At 37.7% G+C, this 23360-nt stretch overlaps 1 protein-coding gene and 1 long non-coding RNA gene across 2 annotated transcripts; one reads left to right on the forward strand and one right to left on the reverse strand.

Moving 5' to 3' along the window:
• Window positions 1-49: 49 nt before the first annotated feature.
• ASH2L (ASH2 like, histone lysine methyltransferase complex subunit) lies at window positions 50-21358 on the reverse strand. The gene is made up of 16 exons (XM_033104203.1): window positions 21091-21358; window positions 20378-20444; window positions 20113-20258; window positions 17307-17395; window positions 16945-17039; window positions 15177-15272; window positions 14424-14519; window positions 13459-13534; window positions 11173-11266; window positions 10202-10419; window positions 5032-5199; window positions 4537-4730; window positions 3187-3279; window positions 1661-1759; window positions 895-954; window positions 50-798 (listed from the first exon to the last, which is right to left on the reverse strand). The coding sequence occupies exons 1-16, from the start codon at window positions 21276-21278 to the stop codon at window positions 691-693; spliced, it is 1887 nt and encodes a 628-aa protein (XP_032960094.1). The 5' UTR covers window positions 21279-21358; the 3' UTR covers window positions 50-690.
• On the forward strand, window positions 21232-22884 carry LOC117021293 (uncharacterized). Its single transcript, XR_004422827.1, has 2 exons — window positions 21232-21370; window positions 21542-22884. It is a non-coding gene; the product is annotated as an uncharacterized LOC117021293 (long non-coding RNA).
• Window positions 22885-23360: the final 476 nt, after the last annotated feature.

Raw genomic sequence — 23360 nt, forward strand, 5'->3', positions numbered from 1 at the left:
ACACTGTCACCAAGAGGAACCCAACCTGAAAGGGAAAAAAAGTGCCACACACACTTGACCACAAGTTTTATTTGGGAAGAGTTGCTAATTGTTAAAGCTACAAGCAAGATCCTTTCAAAATTATAGTTCTAGAGACCTAGTAGTTTCAGAGATCCCAGTGTTCGAAAGTATATTTCAAAATTAGTAACAAAAACAATCCCACACCACAAGGAAAGAGCTCTTCGATTGGTTTGGAATGTACAGCCATCAATTTCAGCTGTTCTCAGAAACAGGCTCACCACTTCCTTGGAAATCAGGTGGGATGGAGTCAATGCCCACAGGAGGAAAAAAGTCTTTAAATAATTTAAAATTAGCTACTTAGACATTATCCAATCCTTAGAAAATACAGTAAGATAACAAGTCCCAGGCGTGGGGTACATGGTACAGCACCAGTTTCACAGGGAGCTTATGGGATCCTAGGGTCAGCAGTTGTTGGCATATGGCATACAAATAAAAGCAGTCACCAGAAGCAGGGAGAGTACTGAAGGGCAGAGTCTCTCCCAGTCCCACCTGGCCTTTGAACTTGCTGACAGCAAAGGCTCTGTTCTGCGGTATCTTCGGGATAACATTTGCAACAGTTAAAAAACAAAAACAAAATCCTCCAACATTATTCCCCAGAAAGTCCACGTTTGCCGAGAAAGAGGAACCTAGTCAGGGTTCCCATGGGGGACTCCGCCTCCCATCCACTTCTGTCTCCACATGATATAAGACATCAGCCAGAGTATGTTCTACGACGGCACCCCAACCCATGTCACTCATCTGTGGGAGGAACCAGAAAGAGAAGTAAGGTGATTAGAATAACTACAGCAAGTAAAGATGCTGAGGATGCACGTGGACATTTTTAACGTTACTCACAGGGTGGTAAGTGAGATCTTTTGGAGGATACTTGAAGCATGGTCCAAAGTTAATGGAAACCTAGGATAAATTCAATTTAAGCAGACATGAAAGAACAAAAGAATACAGTGAAAAAATTAATGGAACATGGGAAATTTTTCTCTTTAAAGGTAGCTGTGATATTCAGGGTATTACTGGAACTAATGATATGTATTAATATTGCTAAAAGTGGTAAACATCTTAATGTCCATCAAGAATTAAGTAAATAAAAGACTTGTGTTGATTTCTGTTTATAACCTGAAGATTTCCTTATTTTACTCCGATGATGCCAATTAACAGACTAAAAATACATGGAAACTTCCAGGCATTACCTTTTCAAAATCACTTCAAAAAAAAACCTAACAGGTTCTAACAATAGTCCCCTTCATGCTGAACCATATTTAAAATAAAATCAATATAAGCAACAGTTACAGACTAATGATGGTAGGTTATCATAACACCAAATTGGCTTATGTACATATATGCTGTATATCCTTTACACTGAACAATAACATTTACCACAGTACATTCAAAGGATAAATATGGAGCACACTAATTGCACGACCTTTATCCATACAAGCAAATACTTCCTATAACACCCAACTGTTTTGGAACATACAGTAACAATCAGAAAACATTCCAATCTTACTCTTAGGCTATTCAGATTTCTTTTTAGAACTCAATCAATGGCTCCTTCATCAAAATAATTCCCTCAAGTTCTGTTCACAGGATAACAGATGACACATACCGTGCAGCTCTTGTACAGTGAGATGGCTGGAAAGTAGACCCCCTCAAAAATATCTTTGTAAGCCACACCTTGACTGACACCATTTTTATAAAATATTATCTGAAACAAAAACCATGGTTTTACTTTAGAATTTAAAAACAGAACAAGCTACAAAAGAACTCCCTTGGAGAACCCTGTAGAAGTGCTGCCACCACACTGGTAATGTATTCCAAGAATAGCATACAGTTTGTGTAATAACATCTTATATAATCAGATTTCTGAGCATATTTACATGCACTATTCTAGTTGGTCTTCAGGATTATTTGCTTTCTGCATTCCTAAGCTACTTATATCAAACAGTTCTACGTTCTATTCATTATACTGTATTTATAAAAAGTAGTTTGGTCTTCTACTGATTCCTTGGATTTATACCCAGTTAAACTTACTTATTTGTCCCCTTCCCTTGCCTCCAGTTCTCATGTCTGCACTTCTACTTTGAAAATCTCTTAGGATATTATGTCAGTCTCTCAATCCTCATTTTCTTTGTCCTTTATCTCCCAAAACTATCCTGTATATTCTCTCTTAACCACTATAGATGGACTTCAGGAACCTTTTCTGAAGTAACTTTATCTGTCTCTTCTTCCTAGCAAGAGCTATCTTTTCCCTGGCTGTACAATAAGTCCTCACTTAATGTTGTCAATGGGTTCTTGGAACTGTGGCAAAACAAAATATATCAAAACCAGTTTTACCATAGGCTAATTGACATAAACAAAAGTTAAGTTCCTACAGTGTCTCATCAATATTATAACCAAACGATATTCGAGGACCTGCTGTATTATCTGGGTCTATCATCCTTAGATCTATTAATTGCTTCCTCTCACTATTTTTTTCCTAAAACAACTGGAACCCTAGTTTTTGGGTTTTTTTTTTCTTAGCTTCTATTTTCATTAGCTTCTATTACTGACCCAGGTGGCTTCACAGCATTTTAGTGGAAAAATGTTTCCAGCTCAGAACTTTCTTCCTTCCTTTCCCCTTCTATTTTTTGCTCTGTGGCTGGTCCAGAAGTGCCAGTCCTTCTCTGACTGTGCTTTAACCTTGGGCAGACATGTTTCCAATAACCCTGGGAAAGGGAGGGAGGGAAAGTTCTAGGGGACACCGAATGAGCCATTATAGTTCTAGCTGCCTCTGGTTCACACGATAAGGTTCCCTCCTCTCTGATTCCAGTGTTTCTCCCTCTGTACCAAGAATAAATATCTCTGACTTGCTTCCTCAATCACTTTTAGATTTCCTTATTACACCACTGATTTTACCTTTTCTCTATAGAGTGTTCCTGAAAGAACCCTAGTCCTGCCTCTAATAGCAGCAGCACGGTATTACACAGCACAAACACTGTTGGCACAGAGTGAGCTCCCTCTGCTGCTGGCTAGCTGTTAGCAGAAAATCCCTTCATTCCCCTTTGAGCCTCATTTTCCTCACTTTTATAATTAGGGGGTTGGTACCCATCTTCAAGGTCTTCTAGTTTTGACGTTTTTGTGTCCATGACTCACCTCACTATGGGGAGTCTGCTTTAGGCTCTTCTCTGCTTTATCCACAAAGTCTTTTTCTTCAAAATACAAGTAACTCTTGAACTTTATCAAAGCCTTGATAGCCAAGAGAGAAAGAAAGAAAAAAGGCTCATTGAAGCATCAGCTACATCACACAAATAGCACTGAGTCATGTTCTGTGCAACAGAAATTAAAAATCTTTCCAGAGTTAGCTTTGCAAAATTTTGAACTATGTGCTTCTTAAAAAGTACCAGATGGTACATGTTTGTTAAAACATTTTCAAAACAGGCCTTTATGAAGATTTGTGAGGAAAACACATACATATAAATACACATACACTCTCACCACAACAAAATTGGAGCAACTAAAATTCTCACTGGTGAGAATGGAAAGCAATTCCTTATAAAACTAAACATATAACTACTCTATGACCCAGTAATTCCACTTGTAGGTGCTGACCCAAAAGAAATGAAAACGTGTTTACAAAGAGATTTGTTCAAGAATATTCATAGCAACTTTATTCATAATAGCCCCAAACTGGAAACAGCATAAGTGTCCATCAATGGGAAAATAGATATGTTATATTAATATTTCAATGAAGCTGGGGAAAAAATAGGAAGACAGATAAACATACTGGTACATTCATACAATGAAATACTATTCTGTAGTAAATAGTAAACTACAGATACATGCAACAACAAACAACAGATACATGCAACAACATGCATATCAAAGGCATTGTGCCAAATGATAAAAGCCAAATATGACTACATATTGCATAGTTCTATTACATATCTTATTACATAAGATCAAAAACTAGCAAAACCTACAGAATTATGATGTGAAAAAAAAAAATCCAAACTATAGTTGCCTCTATGGCGGTGGGAGCGGGGATCAACAGGGAAAGGACATGAGGGAACTTTCTGCCATGATGATAGATTTCTATGTCTCCATAGCAGTTTGGGTCAAAATCAAATCTAAGTGTATACATACTTGAAATCTGTAAATTCCATTTTACATAAATTTTATATCAAAATAAAAACTAAACAAAGATTGAACTCTAGTTAATGATATGCATTCTGAAGAACTTGGAGGTGAGTGTACTGATGGTTGCAATATTCTCTGATGTGCATTTAAAAAAGACGAATGGATGGAAGGGTGGGTGGAGGAATGAATGGATAACATATTAATGGTAGAATCTAGGTGATAGATATTTGTACACTGACTTTTACATTCTTTCAGCTTTGTTATATCTGAAAATTCTCATAATGAAATGTTGGAACATATAAGAATGGTGGGTCAGCATGACAAGAGGCCATAGGCTATGGGATTATCTCAGGAGGACAAACTTACCTTATCTTTATAAGTATCGGGCAGTGACTTGGCTGTCTCTGTATCTTCAGGAAGATTGATATAGAATCCTAGGACATCTCCCTGTCCATAGCCAGAAGAGTAGTGTTTGCCAATGGACTGGTGGAACTTGGTTCCCTTTTTGCTCCGCCAAGAATAGCTAAATTTATCATAACCTAGGGGAGCTTGAAGGTTACCTGTCCCAATAAAAAGATATACAGGAAGTCAGAGGACTGCCATTCAACTCTGGTTTGCTAAAGCAAAATATTCTCCTTTTTTGGGGGGGTAGAGGGGGAGGTCGTTAATTCTACAAAATTGCTATAAACTATTTTTCACAAGCAAAGAATTATAAAAATATTCTAGGAATTGCAAACCATCTAAATCCTCTGGAACTGAATTTTATGGCCACAATTTGATCAGCTCAAAAGCTGTAAAGCTTAGCTAGATGGTCTATATCTCTCTACTTGCTTTGATGTCCACACTATAGTGCCAGCTTACCTAACGGCTGGGACCATCCCAGTCTAGCAGCAGTGTCTGGCGGCATCTCATCCACCGTGATTTCAAAGTACCAGGCACCTTTCCGTACCCCATGAGAAGCCCGTACCATAGAGTAGCCCTTCTCTCCAACTACAGTCAGACGGTCATCAGAGATCTTTAACTGGGGAGCTGCAGTGATGGAGAGAAAAACAAAGGTGGCAACTTATTTGAGGTACTTGGAGACAACTGCCACAAACATATGAGTTCCTTATACTCCAGTAAAACAAAATGAAAGATCAGAAATATCAGAGCCTATTCAAGTTTTTCAGGTGGATCCAATAATGTTCATTTTAGCATAAGATCCAATTGAGAATCATCTGCTGCATTTAGTGTCATGTCTCTTAAGTTTTCTTCAATCTGGAACAGTCCCATCTTTCTTCGATTTTGATGACCTTGATGCTTTTGAAAATTAGAGGCCATTATTTTATAGGATATCCCTCAATTTGGGTTTGTCTAGTTCTTTATGATTCCATTCAATTTATGCATATTTGACAAATATCACAAAGATAATGCTGTGTTCTTCATATTGCATCCTGTCATGTGGTACATGATTTTAATTCGTCCCATTTCTGGTGATGTTCACTATGATCATTTGGCTGAGGTGGTATCTGCCCAGTTTATCTCTATAAAGTTACTTTTTTTCTCTTTGTAATAAGTGTTTTTAATATCCTACTCTATCCCAGACACTTGGCCTAGCTCAGCCCCACCTAATGGCTTTAGGACTGAATCGCTCAAGAAGGGGTAAAGGAAGAAGTATTTGTATTTGAGAAGTTAGAATTTGCCAAATACGTACGAAAGTTCTGTTAATCAACATGCGTCTATTAATTAATAAGTATTTTGCAGGGAGATAAAAAGGTATTTGAGAAAATCAAGGAAATCTGATTATGAACTGAATTCAGACAATAGCAGCAAGGAATTATCTATTTTGTTAAGTGTAATAATAGAATTGTGGTTATAAAAGAAAATATCCATACTTTTTGGAAATGCATATTTTTGGAGTATGCAAGGAGGTGAGATTTTCTTAAAAATTCAGAAAAAAAGAGACAAAGAAATAAACAGATAAAGCAAATATGGCAAAATCTTGACAATTGTTAAATGTGGGTGAAAAGTATTTGGAGATTCACTGTACTTTTGTGTGTGGTTTGAATCTTAATTTACCATGAGGCCATTATGTAAGATAAGGGGACAACTTAAAGTGGGAGATTACTTCCGGGCTGCGTGGGTTGATTGATTTTATTAAGGTAGAAACATTGCCAATCCAATTAAGACTTAACTGAGAAAAAAGCATTTGAAATAGTGTTTGTAACACTCTAGAAGTTGTCTGAATTCTATTGGAAGACACACAAAATTTAGATTAAGTAGCTTTTATAAAGGCCTTTGTGACTTACAAAGCACTTTCATAGGCAGGTAGGCAGGCAGGCGGACTCCCTTAAACACTCACAACTACCATCTCCATTGTGCTGATGGAGAAGCAGATTACATGGCCTTTTAAGATCCATCTATCTGGAATTTGCATTGATACTCCAGAAAAACAAAAACAAAAATTCATGAAGTACATTCCTCTAAAAGTAGTAATTTAAATTCACTTTCACATTCTAAAGGATAATGAATGCTATTTGTTAATAACTGAATAAATTATGTCATTAAAAGAACTACTATATACTAAAGAGTTTTGCATGACAAAAAGTCATAAACAAAGACAACTGACACACTGAGAGAAAATGTTCACAGCCCATACCGCAAAGGACTAATATTCCCAATATATAAAGGAACAAAGGAACAAAATCCTAATAGAAAAGTGGGAAATAAAAAAACACAAACAGATAATTCATGAGATAAGGACTCTTAAACATGAAAAAATGTTCAAACTCAAAGAAATACAAATTAAAACAACACTGAGATACTATTTCTCACCTATCAGACCAGCCAGAATTAAAATATAAGACAACAAATTCTGTTTGCGAGGCTGTGGGAAAACATTCTCTACACCGCAAATTGGCACAACCTTCTGAAGGGAAATTTGGCAATATCTAACAAAACTATGTATACACTTACCTTTTGGTCCAGCAAGTACAGTTCTATAATTCTACCTTGAAAATTTACCTCCAACAATACAAAAATACATATACCTGTGGTTATTCACTGCCTCTTTGTTTGTGATTGCAAAATACTGGAAACACTCTAAATTCCCATACATAGAGTGGTTGAATAAACTATGTACAACATCCACATAATGGAGCATCATGAAGCTAAGAAAAGAAAAAAACTAAGGACGATCTCTTTAAACTGGTCTGAAATAACTGCATGAAGCAAGATGCAAGAGTATATAGCACGTTGCCCTTCATATATGAAAAAAGGAGATAAAATATACATGTATCTGCTCATGTATGCAGAAGAAATATGGGAAGAACAAAATAGAAACTAAAGAGACTGGTTACCTATACCATGTTTCCCCGAAAATAAGGCGTAGTCAGATAATCAGCTCTAATGTGTCTTTTGGAGCAAAAATTAATATAAGACCTGGTATATTATATTAATTATATTATATTATATTATATTTTATGACATACTATAAGACCCAGTCTTATATTATAGTAAAATAAGACTGGGTCTTATATTAATTTTTGCTCCAAAAGATGCAGTAGAGCTGATTGTCCGGCTAGGTCTTATTTTTGGGGAAACACAGTAGGAAATGGGTGGGAAAATGTGGAAAAAAGCAGGGAAGGAAAAGGGGGTAGGGTAGTGAGGAGGTAGTGACACATTGAGTAAACCTTTTAGTACAACTCTGTCAGAACCATAATAATGTTTCACATACTCTGGTCAACACACACATACTCAAGATGAGGTAGAACCCCAAATCAAACACCAACAAATGAACCTAACTGTGTCACAAATGAGTATCACAAACCAGTGTGGTTGTCCACACTGAAGGAGGTGAGGAAGAAAAGAACTAACCCAAATTAACAATATCGTGATGGGAAGGCTAAAGACAAAAAGCTGGACATAAATGCTATAATCTAGTTACTGAATGTTTCTCACGGAAGTTAGCAATTCATAAACTGTGCATGTTAGAAATGAAAAAACAAGTAAACATATGGTAGATATCTAGAGTTAGGTCTCTTACTGTTGGAGACAGAAGTTACAAATAAGGAAAGGCGGACGGCTGGAACAACCCTGTGGTGTTTGACTAGAATCCAAGGTGTCCAAGGTGTAAACTCAGTATAGTAGTATATATACCGGGAGTGCCAAAAAAATGTATACAAGTGGACCCTTTGGTCAGTGTTGCTCAAGCAGTAGTTCGCCGTGATCAGAAGTGTCTGGACGCTCATGGTAACCACTTTGAGCACCTCTTGCAATTGCAGAAGTCAAACGTGAATTTATTCATCTTTTGGTATAGGTATATACTGAGTACTACAATTTTAATACAGTTTTCCTTTCTTAAAATGTGAATACATGTTTTTGGCACCCTCTGTATATATGTGTCAGTTAGTATACATATATTTCCTACCTCTGTCCACTGAGGGGGTCTAGAAGGGACACTCAGTAACAGTGAGCATACCTAAGACAGTCTTAATTTCTGAACACCATTGTCTAATCCAAGGAGCCAGGGCTCCTAGAAGTAGCTCATACTTGGCCTGGAGCATGGAAAATACCAGACGAGCCAGAAACATCTTGTAATACCAGAAAATAAGGAAGTACTGAAGAAAAAAGAGAGAGAGAAGGGAAGAGAGAGGCTTATCAAAAGAACTCAGGAACCAGCCTATTCAAGAAGCTCCTAAAGGCCAAAGCTGGAATAATTTGAGCAACAAAATAAAGTATATCTCACATAATAAAATAAATATCTATGAGTTCACACTGATATAAACAATTAACTAATAAATGGAGAAGAGAAGGAAGAAATTAAAAAATCATCAGGCAAACACCACATTAAAAAACACTGCAGACAAGATTCACTGATGGATGCTAAAATCAATGGGCAAAACTTCAGAGAAACAAGTTATTTGCATATCCTCAAAGCATCTTCCCCCAAGATATTTATTAACTACAAAGGGAAAGACAGTCGAGAAAGCCAGCAGAAACCACCTTAACCAAATGATCATGGTCAACATAACCAATAGGACAGTACAGACATCATGAGCTCCATGAGATGATGTAATGAAGACTCATTTCTGTGGTGTTTTTCAAAAAACTGCATAACCTCCATTTAATCATGAGAAAAAGACAAACTCTCACTGAGAAACATTCAACAAAATAACTGATTAATACACTTAAAAAGTGTCATGGGGCCGACTCGGTGGCTCAGGCGGTTGGAACTCCGCTCTCCTAACTCCGAAGGCTGCCAGTTCGATTCCCACATGGGCCAGTGGTCTCTCAACCACAAGGTTGCCGGTTCAACATCTCGAATCCCGCAAGGGATGGTGGGCTCCGCCCCCTGCAACTAGCAACGGCAACTGGACCTGGAGCTGAGCTGCGCCCGCCACAAATAAGACTGAAAGGACAACAACTTGAAGCTGAACGGCACCCTCCACAATTAAGATTGAAAGCACAACTTGACTTGGAAAAAAATCCTGGAAGCACACACTGTTCCCCAGTAAAGCCCTTTCTCCAATAAAATCTTTAAAAAAAAAAAAAAAGTGTCATGATCAAAAAGACAAGCAACGCCTGAGGAACTGTTGAAGACTGCAAGAGACTACGGAGAAATAACTAAACGAAATGAAGGATCCTAGGAAAGAGGCAGTAGTGGAAAAATTGGTGAAATTTAGATAAAGTCTTTAGTTTTATTAATAGCATTTACCAATCTTTATTTCACGGTTTTGATAATTGTACCTGGTTGTGTAAGATGTTACCATTAGGAAAAGCCTGATGAGGGACATATACTATTATAAACTATAATTTTTGCAACTTTACCATAAGCTTAAAGTTAGTTGAAAATAGAAAGTTTTAATAAATCATATACAGAATGGCTTTTTATAGAAAGTGACAAAAAAGGAAATTCTGGCTAAGTCTACAGATGCAGGGGTGGAGGAGTGGTTATAGACTGACATGTATACCTAATTCTAGATTGGACAAAGCTGATGACAGTTGTTGAGGGTAACATTGGGTCCAACATGAACATTAATAGCTTACATACCTCGATCATGCAGGGCTAACAAAACCCGTTCATACAAGCAGGCTCTGTAGAGGTCGCCAGGAATAGGCTTTCCTGCCCAGCAATCAAGTTCAAGCTTCTCAGGGTCAGGGGCGTGGGGATCAGGCTCAGCTAGAATATACCGATAGCCATCTTTGTTAAACGGGTGTTCCAATGGGTAGCCATGAGGGGGAAGGCGCTGAGCAGAAAACAAAGGGTCACTGCAGAAAGGAAAAAATAACATCAAGAAACTAAAACCCCTTCTAGCTCAATTCTGTAAGAAAGGCTTCTGATTTATTAGATTTCAGCTGGAACACAGCAACTTCACAAATGCTTTTCATTATTCAAACAGGTCATCCTGCCCTCTGCAGGCAAACCAGGGAAATGAAAAGGATTCACTTTATTTAGCAAAGTAGTTTTGGTTAAATTACTTTAGTCTGTAAGGGTATCTATGACAGTGAGCCAGTACATCATAGGGAAAAATGGGAGAGGAGGAATGAGGGCAATTTCCTTTAGCATATTTATTATTTTAAACTAATAAACAGAAATTCAGCAATATGAGCACTTACGATCTGTTGTCTAAGTAAGAAATGACCTGTATTTCATCACCATTGAACAAAGTGATGGTAAGAGGCACGCGAGGGAAGAGGCAGAAATTTTAAGGAGCCAGCTTCAATATTGGTTTCACTCCCTCTCCCCAACCTAGCCTTTCTGAAAATGCCTCACTAGAACTTTACTCCCCAGGTAAATCAACAGAGTGCTGCCCCAGGGCTGGTTTATGTAGTGCCAAGTTTGTAAAACAGGGTATCTAGCCTGGGATTGTTTTACCCTTCCAAGTCCTCAAGATTTGAGACAGGCTTTTTAACCTCAGACATTTATTTGAGCTACTGAAGAGTATGGCTCTTTTCCGAGAGGCTTTACCAGCACCAAAGAATACCCTGAAAGTGGTGAATGGGGGTGAGCGTTCTGCCTACCTCCGGGCTTTCTTGGTGGTCCCTGTGGTCCCTCCATCCTGCTGTTTGCGCTTAGCTCCTCTTCCTTTTCCACTGCTTCCTGCTGCAATTCCCCCTTTGAAGAGAAGGCATATCACTTTTAATGAGCTGTGACAGAAGCACCACATAGAAACGGAAATTCCATGGGGACTAACACTCCCATCGTACATTTGTGTAACACCATAGGAGAACTTCCTTCCCAAAAGCATACTGGATTTCACCCTGGTTCTGAATGAATCTGCTGAGTATCTCACAGCATAGAACACTGGGTTCTGGCAGTATGCTCAACCTTCCTTTCTTAGTGAACAGCAACTACTGGTACACTTACTGAGGATGTGACACAAATGCAATTTCACTCATTCAGATTCCAAGCACCCACAGCTAAAAACAATTGCATGGATAAAATTGTTTTCTACCCAAGTCAATAAAAATATCCATAGTGCTTGCTTCAGCAGCACATATACTAAAAATATCCATAAAGAGAGACTATCCTCACTGTAAATAGATGTTCACTTGACTGAACTACATGATATATTCCATAAACATAATAAAGGCACAATATCTGCAAAAGCACTTAACTTGAATATCCAACAAGACAAAAGTACATCAGACATGGAAAACAAAAACAGAAGTACTAAAAAGGTGTTTCTCTCCAGTGCTGCTAGGAATCCACTGGTTGCACAAATGAGAAAGAAGGCTTTAAATTTAGTAGGCAGTTATTAGGATTGTGCCAATGCATAAACTTCAGGTTAGACTAATCTGGCTTGTGGAATTAAGAGCAAATATCAACAGATAATTTACATATTTAATTTTAAAAATCAGCTATATATTAAGGTCACAAGGAAAACTACCTTGTGTATTTCTGAAATAGGTATTTGAAATTTTTGTCCACTGCTGTCATTCCTCTCAATTAGTTTTTTTTCCATCTTCCAGAAAATGTCCTTGAACTGCAGAAAAACACCTTTATGTAAACAATTGCATAGAGTGTACTGTGTCTTAATTTGGGGCAAGCCTGGAAATTACCAGCAGTTCTGCTGTAATAAAAAGGATCAAGACGTTGAGGGAAGGTCATATTCTGCATATATAGGACCAGATTTATGCAAAACTCCCTTTTATAAACATATCAGGGATTATTCCTACGTCTCATAAAAGGTTTAATGTCAAACTGTTGTAGTAATATCAGTATCTCTAGTTTGAGATACCTTAATAAAAAAATTACTAAGTTTTTATTGTCATTTGGATTTTAATTATTTTAAGATAGTTTTTGATCCATGTTGAACAAAATAAACGATACTAAGGGGAGTGCTGGCTGTGTTAGGCAGAATATGACAATGTACAGGCTTTTAATTACTAATATTAAACTGGAACTACTGTTTCATATTAAGTGCTATTGCCAACATTTTCACAATGTTTTAAATTTTTAATTTAGGTTTAGCTTCTACCACAACTCAACAAAAAAGCATTTTCCAAACCACAAAATACTTAAGTCTGAGAGGCTGAAAGAAGACAGAGGAGGAATTCACCTCCAAAAGAGGCTCCACCTGTAAGGACAGAAGTGGCACCATGTATTTGTCAGATTTTAACAACTAAATACGGTGCAAAAGATAAACAATACACTTACCTATTTCCAATCTTAGAATATTAATAACCAAGAAAATGATTACATACTTAAGATGCTACCATTCCAAAAGACAAGTTAGTAATGCCATGGGTCAGATGAATATCTAGCCAACACCCAGCAACCCCAACTCATTCGATTATCATTAGTAATGAAGGTTATCCTGCGTTTAGATTTTACCAACAGAAAAAGCATTCTATAGTGGGTGATCAATACAGAAATGCTGTCATGTGAATAAGCTGAAATTTCAGGGCAAGAAAATTAGAAGATGGACATAGGAAGTTTGTTAATTAACAGCTGAATTCAAGAAAAAGAGTGGAGAGCAACTGCATCTAAATTAAGTGCTAGTTATGAGGATACAGATGGGAAGTCTAATATAAACACAGTAAACCTGGCCTTAAAATTGTATCTTATTTTATTTTATATCTGTTTCACTTAAGACCAAACTTTGGTGTAAAGTGACAAAAAGTTCTCTTCCATTACCACCTGTCAAATCCTTGGCTAGCTCCTAAAAATTAAGTTTGGGACTTTAAAGCATCTTATTAAATGTCCAGTTAAGAGTCAACCCAACCCAAAGAATGCCCAATTCTAGGCACATCTGGATTCAACAGCTTACAAATATTTCCTCAATGAAACATTTAAACACTTACCATTTTGATTCCCACTGGTAGACACAGCACTGCTTTGTTTTTGGTTGTCATAGGCAGGACCAATGTTACTAAGATCCTAGAGGCAAAAATACTCAATTATGAAGGGAGGCTACATAATCAAATCAATCTGGAAATTCTAATAGAGTGGGAATTGAAACTGACAATCCTAAAGAGTCTGAAACTTGCAGGGGTTCCAAACTTGGATGCTGCAGGGATCAGCCAGTAACAAGTAAGGCGGGCCTGAGTGTACTTCCATCAAAGTGGCTTAAGAATGGTAATGAATGGTAATTGGGCGGGTGGGGGGGGGGAATAGAGCTGGTGGTGGGGCAATGGCCAACTAGAGTGCTTAAGCCCTGTTTATTCAGCTTCCTGGAGAAATTCAGGCCCAGCATAGTCAGATCTTTCCATTTTACAAGAAAAGACTGAAACCTGAATGTCTATGTGAAATCTTGAATTTTCAATGCTGGCAAATCAAACATCTTAAGGTACAGCTGAAAGATTTGACCTCCTAAGATGCCAAATGTAACCCCTGCCATTGAGCAAAGAGTGGAAATGTTCTTTTTCCTCATGTTATTCTAGGTATGCAACACAAATTCTTCACAAATTTTTCTTCACAGTAACGAATATTTTTAAGAGCAAAATTTTGAGATGGAAAGAAAATTAGGAATATCTTGGAATGGCATAGTGGTGTTACAAATGAGGAAACTAAAGTTAAAAAATATAAGAATAATATAAGTAAAGCTGTAACATTTTGGGGAAGAGCCAGAGCTAAAATACTCGTCTCCTGGTTTAAGGTAAGTGCTATTTCTTTCCACATTGGCAATAACCGTTTATTTGGAGCCCACCACGTCATGGACATGTAATTGCAGTGTTACATGTGGCAAACATACAAATGTAAACAAACCTGACTCCCTGTCCCCAAGTGATCTAAAATCAAAAGGGAAATATAGAGCATATTAATGTACCTGATCCAAAAGTCCAAATTTTGGATAATCTTCTTCTGGGTCCTTACTCCCAGGATCGGGGTGTTCCTTTACTAAGAATACATCTCTTTCTTTACTCTGAAAGGAAACAGTATTTTAGTATCACGAAATTTTACACTTAAAAAGAAGTACTGAATGATCAACCACCAACTCCAATTCCTAGGTATAATCTCCAAAAAGACAGTACTGTTTTTTCCTTTGATTAGAAAATTAATACATGATCATCAAAACATTCAAACAACAGAGGCTCTTTAAAAAATGAGAGCCAAAGTCCTTCATAATCCCTCCCTAGCCTTCACAAAAATAAGTACTGTTAATAGCTTGCTGTTGATTTCTCCCTAGGTGTTCTTTAATTCTAAGGACAATAATGTTTAGAACAGTGTTATTTCTTTTATGAATCAAAGAAAAAAATTGTCTCCAATTTCAATAGAAAATTATACTTGCCAAAAAAAAAAAAAAAAAGAAATTATACTTGCAAGAGTGCAGTGGACAAAGGTTTTCGGTGTCACATAAAATCACCATTGGGTGATGTTCACGTAAGACACAATAGGCAACTTACTGATTTTTCAAGAGCGTAAAAACTATTAATATTGACAGGTATATCTCACTCACCACGATTTAACACTAAGTTGTTCTCATTTTCCTAGTCATCACATTACTTCAGTAAGACTAAAGAAAATTTACTACAAAGAACACTGCTTAAACATCAAGTCCAGTCAATTTTAGTCTACTTACCATCGTTTTAACAATGTTATTTGGCCAAGTCATTTTCCCAGGTCTCTGTCTGGTTGTCATGCACTCCCAGTATTTATCAATAAATGGTATGATATCCTAATTTTATAAACAAAATATATTAAGAGTTTTATAGTTGGTTTCAAAGTTACACTCACAAAAAAAAGAAAAAAGGAATAAAAAGGAAAAAATCCACGTTTAGTCTTAATGATTGAACACTATATAATTGCATGCAAACAACATATAGATTGTGGGGAATTTTGAACAAGAACCATGTTTCCCCGAAAATAAGACCTAGCCGTACCATCAGCTCTCATGTGTCTTTTGGAGCAAAAATTAATATAAGACCCAGTCTTATTTTAATGTAAGACCCGGTCTGATATAATATTACATAATACAAATTTTAAATGTCATAGCAGACCAAAAAAAAAAAAAAAGAAAAATCCAAAGTAAAACAAGTACAGGAACTTTTCTAGATTACAGACAAAAGAGACATTACAACTAAATATAATGTGTAATCCTTGATTAGATCCTGTATGGAGAAAAAAACTATGAGGGATATTGAGAAAATGTAAATACATACTGTATATAAAAAAATACAAATTGTATACATTAGTTGTACTGTATCAACATTAAATTATTTTAGTCTAATCAGTGTACTGTGGTTATGAGAGAATATTGGGTAAAGCATAAGATCTGTAATTTAGTTTCATGCAGCCTAGAGGGAAAATATTGATGGGGGAGATAAAGTAAATGTAGCAAAATATTAACAAATGGCAAATCTAAGTGAAGAATAAACATATGTTCATTGTACTATTTGAATTTTTCTGTATGTTTGAAAAATTCAAAGTAATAACTTGGGGGAAAAATAAAGTCAGAGGAAAAAAACAGCACACCTTTTTTTAAAGCACTTTTAATATAGGGGTAAAAAAGAGGTCGGGAGGGAATCCTCTGATAACTTCTTAAGCTTACAGGATTAAGTCCTAGTTTCTCTGTTTAGTAGAAAGAACCCTTGCCAAAGTCTGATCCTGACTATATTGATCTCACTACACACCCTATACCAGTGTTTTTCAAACTGTAGGTCACAAACAATTAACAGATTATAAAATCAATTCTGTAGGTGAGAACTAGCATTGACTAGAATAGAAGATATCAGAGTGCAAAAGGAAAAGATCAGAGGATAAACGCTGTTCGGTGAAACTTTTGTTTTAGTTTTAAATGAAAGTGGGTAGGTATGAATGTATACTAGATCACAAAGTAAAATCCATCATTTTAAAATTTACTTTATTTTCATATTTCTTACCATCAATCACAGTAGGAAGGACTTACGGATGGATTAAATATTTAATTTTGAATCCTGATTTTAGTCATGCAGTTTTTCAGTTTAATAATAAAAGATAATTCTTTTAAATAAAAAGCATGGATAAAGTCCCGACAAAATCTGTGACTGGTATCTATAACAACAGCTAAACTAGGCTGAGAAGGTTCACCTCAAGATCTATTAATTATTAATTATGGAATACAGTTATTTGCTTCTATAACACCAACTAAAACTATTTAAGGATTCATTCTACTGATAGCTAAGCCAAATGACATAAGGTACACACACTGGGAAGTTAGTAAATTACATGAACCTAAAAACAAAGTAACCACTGAACCTTCAGTCATATTCATAAAAATTGGAGAGGAAAGTAATTATTGTTAAATAGCAAACGTAGAAGTTCCATCTGATTCTTTGGCATAACTGCAATTACATGAATTCCTTTTCTACCTTATCTTTGGAGAACATGGTTTTTGGATGTTCATCCTGTGTTCGGGACTGCCATGTTAGGTTGGCCAAAGCACTAAGGCACATTTCCTTCAAGTCTATCAAAAACAAAAAGGAAGAAAAAGTTATCTATAATACTAGATCCTTAACGAAAGAATATTCAACTACATGGTGTACAAATTAACAACCACAGCAGGAAAAACGTTTAATCTGAAATGGACAATAGCAATTATTGAGCTAAACCCCAATGTAACTTCTAGCATCTACCAGGCAAAAGTTTCCTGATTCTGCTAAGCCCAAACCTTTTTTCTTTCCCAGGTAACTAGAGAACAATTCTTATGCAGGACTCCAGAGTTTATTCTTACTTGCTTGCTTCCGGAGGAAATAGGTATTCCCACTATGATGGCACACATTGCAGTGAAAACTGTAGTTGGTCATGAAAGGTAGACAAGATCTGTAGAACAAATTATACAAATTAGTGTACTTCTGAATACACACTTCTTTATGAGAAGTACAACAACAGTTAACATTAGATAATATTAATATATTAATAGAACCTTAAACTTAAAAAGGTCATCCAAATCAAAACAGGGCTTGTATTTTTACAAATATCTGGATTTTTCTGTCACAAATATTTTAATAAGACATTATCCACCATAGTGGATAATTCAGCATCTGGAAGGTTCTCACTGGCACCTTGTCCAAGCTAGATTATTATAGTTTTGGAGTACCTAAAAAGAGTATACTAGGCCAGTTGTGGAAGAAGATGAAGTAATCTCTTTAAATATATTTATATTTAAATATCTTTCAATATCTCCTTAAAGTGCCAATAACATTGTTGGAAAGGGTGGACAGAATGTATGAAAAGATTAAAAATGTAAATAATTATTCAAGAAGACAACACAGAAGTCCTAAAACATTACCTGCCTCATTACCAAATGAATCCTACAGATGATAATCAGTCTGTAAGAATTTAAAGGACCCAAGTAACTTCAGATTTAAGAGCAAGGGAAGAATTTTTTTGAGGACATAAGTTATGAACTAGATTTGGGAAGAGTCACTTTCTTTTCTATAGGTGAACAATGTATAGAAATGAGAAAGTGCAAACTAGGTGCCAGAGAGGCAAACTGGTATTAACAAGTTTGTCCAGCAGAGAGGAGTTGTCAGGCATATGGTAAAAAAATGAGACTTGAAAAAGTAGGAAGTACAAGAAGACCTTACACGTCAGGTGGAACTGGATTTTTTCTGTGGGTAATGGGAACTCCTTAAAGGGAAGCGGCATGGTTAAAATGATGTTTAGTAAGAGGATGGGTTTGAAGGGGGAACAGATTAGAAAAAGTGAATGTATATAAGAAGTTTTTGTAGCAGTTCTAGCAGAAGGTAAATAAGGCCTCACCTAGAGTAATATTAATAAAAACAGAAGGGTGTGGAGTGGGGGGATGGGCAGAAAGAGAAAGGAGATCTAACCACTAAGATGGCTTGTATCATAAAGAGGAAATCTCCTAAGAGGGAGTTCATGGACAAGAGAAGAGCTGTCTGTTTGAAGACAGAGGAAGAAGAGGCAGAGATTGAGGAACTGATGCATTAGAGAAGGAAAGTGTGGTGGTGATTGTACTGGATGACTAGAAAAGCACAGGGAGAGCTTAATCCTGAAAAGGAGAAACAGAAAAATAAAAGACCGGTTTGAGTTGGAAGAGAAGACATCAAAATAAAGGCAGGTTTTTCTTGGACTCTGTAGCAACTAGCTTAAGGTATCCTCAAAAAGAAGGGTTCCTAAGTATGTGTCCATTGCCACCACTCAAGCAATTAAGAAACATTTTTATGAATGTTAAGATTGAGTTCCCTTACGTTTACTTCTCTCTAGAACCCCTTCTGTTAACCAGCCTGTTGATAAACTCATTTACAGAAGGCAAAGCCTCATACCAGAGGTAGGTAGGTATATAGTTAATTAATTCAAATACAATCAGGTATTCAGAGCAGCCTTTTCCATACCATACTAGCTCACTTCCTTCCTCTTAGCCGTAAAAGATAATACTGTCCCACTTAGCTGGGCTTTAGGTGTAACTTCTCAAATTCAGGTACAAATTGGTCTCTACCAAAACTCTGAATTGTGGTTTGATTCCTCCCTGGATTGCTCCAAGTTATCTCTCTGGTAAATTTCCTTTCCTAGGTTCTGTCTATCCAAATCAATTTTCCTGGGTCAAAGTGGCCAGATTTCAGGATTTTAAGTGACCAGATTTGCTTAGCTTGTTTATTTTCCCTACAGATCTTTCCATCAATATGGATTCTTGGGCTCATAATACCAGCATGGGCCAGGGAGCTGTATCCTACACAACTAGACTGAGAAACAATGGCTTGAACCGGAGTGGGGCATGGTGGAAGAAAGGGGGGGAAAAAAGATGGACTTTCTTCCTGATCCTACAGTACTTTTCTTTCTTTTGTAAATACTCTATCCTAAATCACCAGTCACATGTTAATTGCAACATCAGCATTTCTAAAACCCACTTTAACTTTTTAACTCAAAAACTTACAACAAATTATAAAGGTCAATTTTTTCACAATCCCACCCAAGGGTATTAATTTAATAGCGCAGCTTTATTTTGAGGTAGTCTTGTCTAAATTTACTTGTTTAATATAGACTAGAAGGAACACCGTAGAGAACTAGCAGCACATTTCCATAGACATTGAATCAGTAATTATCACTTGCTAGCTGTTGATAAGAAGCCTTTCATTTTCAATCATAAAACGATTTAAATTCACTAAAAGAGATAAAAGATTAGAAATAGGTTTTGCTGAGGAGAGAACGCAGGATACCTACAGGGAGTGAGTTGGAAGCCAAAAGCTAAAAAGGATGGCTCAGGCATGAAGAGACTGGCCATCTCAAATTTTTGACATCAAGCTTTGTGCACCAAGCCCTTTCCCCCAAATCTACAACACTAAATGAAAGGTTTAAATGCTACTGTCTCAAATTTGTTTACATGTACCTCTCAGTGGGTAGAAAACATGCTCAGGGTGTTAAAATAATTCCTGATTCAAATCCTCCTACTCATTGAACAAGGTTTAGAAACACAGGAAATACCATGCATTTGTATTTACCTACAAACTAATTGTTGAACATGTTGAGATCTATTTTACAAAGTGATTCTTACAAAGACAACACAAAATACTCACGAGGTATCTATACCAAAGGTGTCTGCTGTGAACCATTTTGTACATATCCCACACTGCAGCTCTACTTCTCCCAGCTGCCGGCCATTCTCTTCATCCACTGACCCCACTTGAGTGTCCATCACCTCTGAAGTATCCCCAGCACCTTCCTGTGTCCAAAGCAATTAGAGAATCAAGTTAGGTGATCTGATTGTATTTTTGACTCGCTTAAAAACTTAAAAAAACAAACCCGATTTTGCATGGCAAATATCCAAAACGAAATACGTACTAGTGTATCTTTCCCATTAGAAGATTCTGTCTCCAAACCACCACTTACATCAACAGAGTTTGCATCCCTGTAAGATAATGAAAGCATTCAAGTAAAAACTTTCAAGAGAAACAAACCTCAAAACTTCTATTCCCAAAGATAATGATCAAAGTAGTGCTGAACTTCACACGGCTTTTTCAGCTAAGCTCGTTCTGAGTCTCGATGCCCAGGGTTAGGAAGACTTGTGGCTCAGACAGATGTAGGCCCATGGGCACAGGGACGCCTAACAGGCCCTTACAGACAAAATCTACATGGGATGGAATTGGTCCTGGGGTACGTTCACAGAGGTGCAGCTCTCCCACCCTGTTTCAGAGGGACCGCCACTTCTTCCAGTCTGGCAACACCAAGTGGTTTCTTCTCTGGGATATTTGAGGGGTTCCAGTTAGAAGACTGAGCTATCAGCCCCCTGCCGGGGTGCAAGGGCGGGAGACAGGACAAGAAACTTGGCTCTCACAGACCGCGAAAGGTGAGGAAAGGGGCGTAGTCTGAGATACACTTCAGAGGGAATGGACCGAGCGGCGGGCGGGACTACGGTCCTGTAGGGGGGAGGGCGAGCCGTTGGCTGCAGGGCTTAGGATCGGAAGGGGCGGGTGGGACTGCTCCCGGGAGCCGCGGGATTCCAAGAGGGGCGGGCCTCTCTCTCCGTGTCCTTCTCTGGCCTCAGGACGTTTTACCCGCTTTCGGCCTCTCCAGAACTGGGCTCCGCTGCTGGAGCAGCAGATGTTCCCTCTCCGGCTGGAGCGGCTGCTACCGCTACCACCGGCTTCGTCTCCACTTCCTCCGTCGCTGTTGCATTTGAGGTCGCTGCCGGGCCGGGTCCTGCACCCACTCCGGGGCCGGGTCCAGTTCCCGCCGCCGCCATCACTGCCGCCTCCTAGACTTCTCGCGAGAATACTATCTGTCTCGCGCGAGCTGCTGACTGCTTCTGTAATCTTCAAATAGTAAAGGCTCATGGTAGGTCCACTGCTTGCCTGATTAATGCGCACTCCTGGCCCACTTTAAGGTCCCGCGGGCAGGCAGAAGTGGGCGGGGTCTTGGGGCTTCGATCGCCACAGGCCAAGCAAGGGGAAGGCGAAGGCGGCTCGAGTATTAGCTGGATTTCCTGTAGGACTTAATCTGTTCCAGGGGTGGACGCTGTGCATTTTCGTGGCCAAGACTGGGAATCACCGCGCGGATGAGGCGCCTTGAGAGCATCGGCTGCCTATGGACTTGAGCGCTGTGTGTGCATTGCAGACGTTCCTCACAGTTAAATGTCCAGAAGGACGAGCACTGACTGCCCCGCCCCAGAAGTAGTTTGTTGTACTGCCTTAGTGATCTGCCACTTTGAGCACGTTTCCAAGGGGCCTCTAGTCATGATGGGAGCCTAGACAGTCTGAATCCACAGCCTCAGCTACGCATTCAAGGGCCGGGAAGGGGATGTGGATGGAGTATCCAGGAGGGAGAAGCAAGAAGCTTTGTGTGTTCTAGAAGCTGCAAGCCGCTTAGTACTGTAAAAGGAGAAAATTGAAGCCCGAGAGTTAGGGAGCCAGGTGCTGGCGGACTTAAAGAGTTTAGAGAAGTTTGGTCCTTGGAGAAAGGAACAGGTAGGGACTAAAGGTAAGAACTTGAGGAATCAATGACAGTGTTGGTAGGTGAAATCATTGGGGTGAGTGGCATCTTCGGAGCCACTGTAGTCAAACTTAAGTATTCCGGCCAGCACAGTTTTCAGGAAATCACTGTTTACAACCTAATTCCTAAAAAGTTGTCTAAGGATACACCTTTCTTTCACGTTGCAAAAGAAAAGCCCACCTCTCTCCAATCCTGAATCTAATCTTACTATGATGTGAGTCATGTATGGCTCTAGTCATGATGGGAGCCTAGACAGTCTGAATCCACACCCCCAGGGCCATACAGAAGAACAACTGGAAATATGTCGATATTTTGATTTCCCAATTGGTTCTCAGTTATTTGTTTTCAACAAAATTGAAGGATGACTTAGTTTTGAGTTACCAGCTGATAGATTATTTAAAAATTTTTTGATAGATTATTTAAAAAGTAGTGGGTGAAACTTGAAGAAGAAGCAGGATATTTGCACAGACTCAGAGTATCTCCCCCCCAAATATTTATGGTATAGTGGTGGTTTCAACATATGGCCACAAAATCTTTGACACTCTTTCCTCCAGGAAGTGGAGCTTTAATTCTCCTTCCTCTCTGGTGTATGGGATGAACTTAGTGACTTGGTGGTGGTCGATCAACATGTGATTTGGCATAGACCTTTGAAGGAGTGCAAAGAGTTGAGTTCTATTGATTCAATAAATCCTAGATGGGAATCTGCTTATTTATGTAAACAAAGATTGTCAGCTTTTAACATCTATAAAAATAAAAAATAGGAATAGAATTGTTGCTAAACCTGTTTCATTCTAGCAATAGTGATATTCATGCACGGACATATGGATTAACTGGAAAAATAAATTCTTAGTCTCATCAGAGTTTCATCTCCAATAAAATTTTATGTTTAATTATCCAAATGTATATTTATTTGATCAATTATGTACTAAATTGACAATGCAATCAAGAAATATTTTAACACTAGAGCCTTATGGCCACAGGAAGTTTTTAAAAATTTAATTTCAACTTTTATACATATTTTTACTGCACAGAAATATGGACTTTCTAGTATAAAATAGATATGTACAAATATGTATTGCCTACATATATATATGTACATAACATTTTATCTTATGAGGGAAGAATGGAATTCTGAACTTAAAGAGAAAATGAGATAATATAAAATTTAGAATCATGTCATGAATTTTTTTGAATGGCAGGTATCAAATCACTACAATGGAATATATTTTTTTTAGTTTTATTTGACAATGTTGATGTTTACAATACCTGAAATCCTCTGCAGCTAATTAAACAACAAAATTTTGAAGACCACTAATTTAGAACAATTTCAAATGTT

The sequence above is a fragment of the Rhinolophus ferrumequinum genome, chromosome 4 (assembly GCF_004115265.2).
Source record: "Rhinolophus ferrumequinum isolate MPI-CBG mRhiFer1 chromosome 4, mRhiFer1_v1.p, whole genome shotgun sequence".
Lineage (NCBI taxonomy): Eukaryota > Metazoa > Chordata > Mammalia > Chiroptera > Rhinolophidae > Rhinolophus > Rhinolophus ferrumequinum.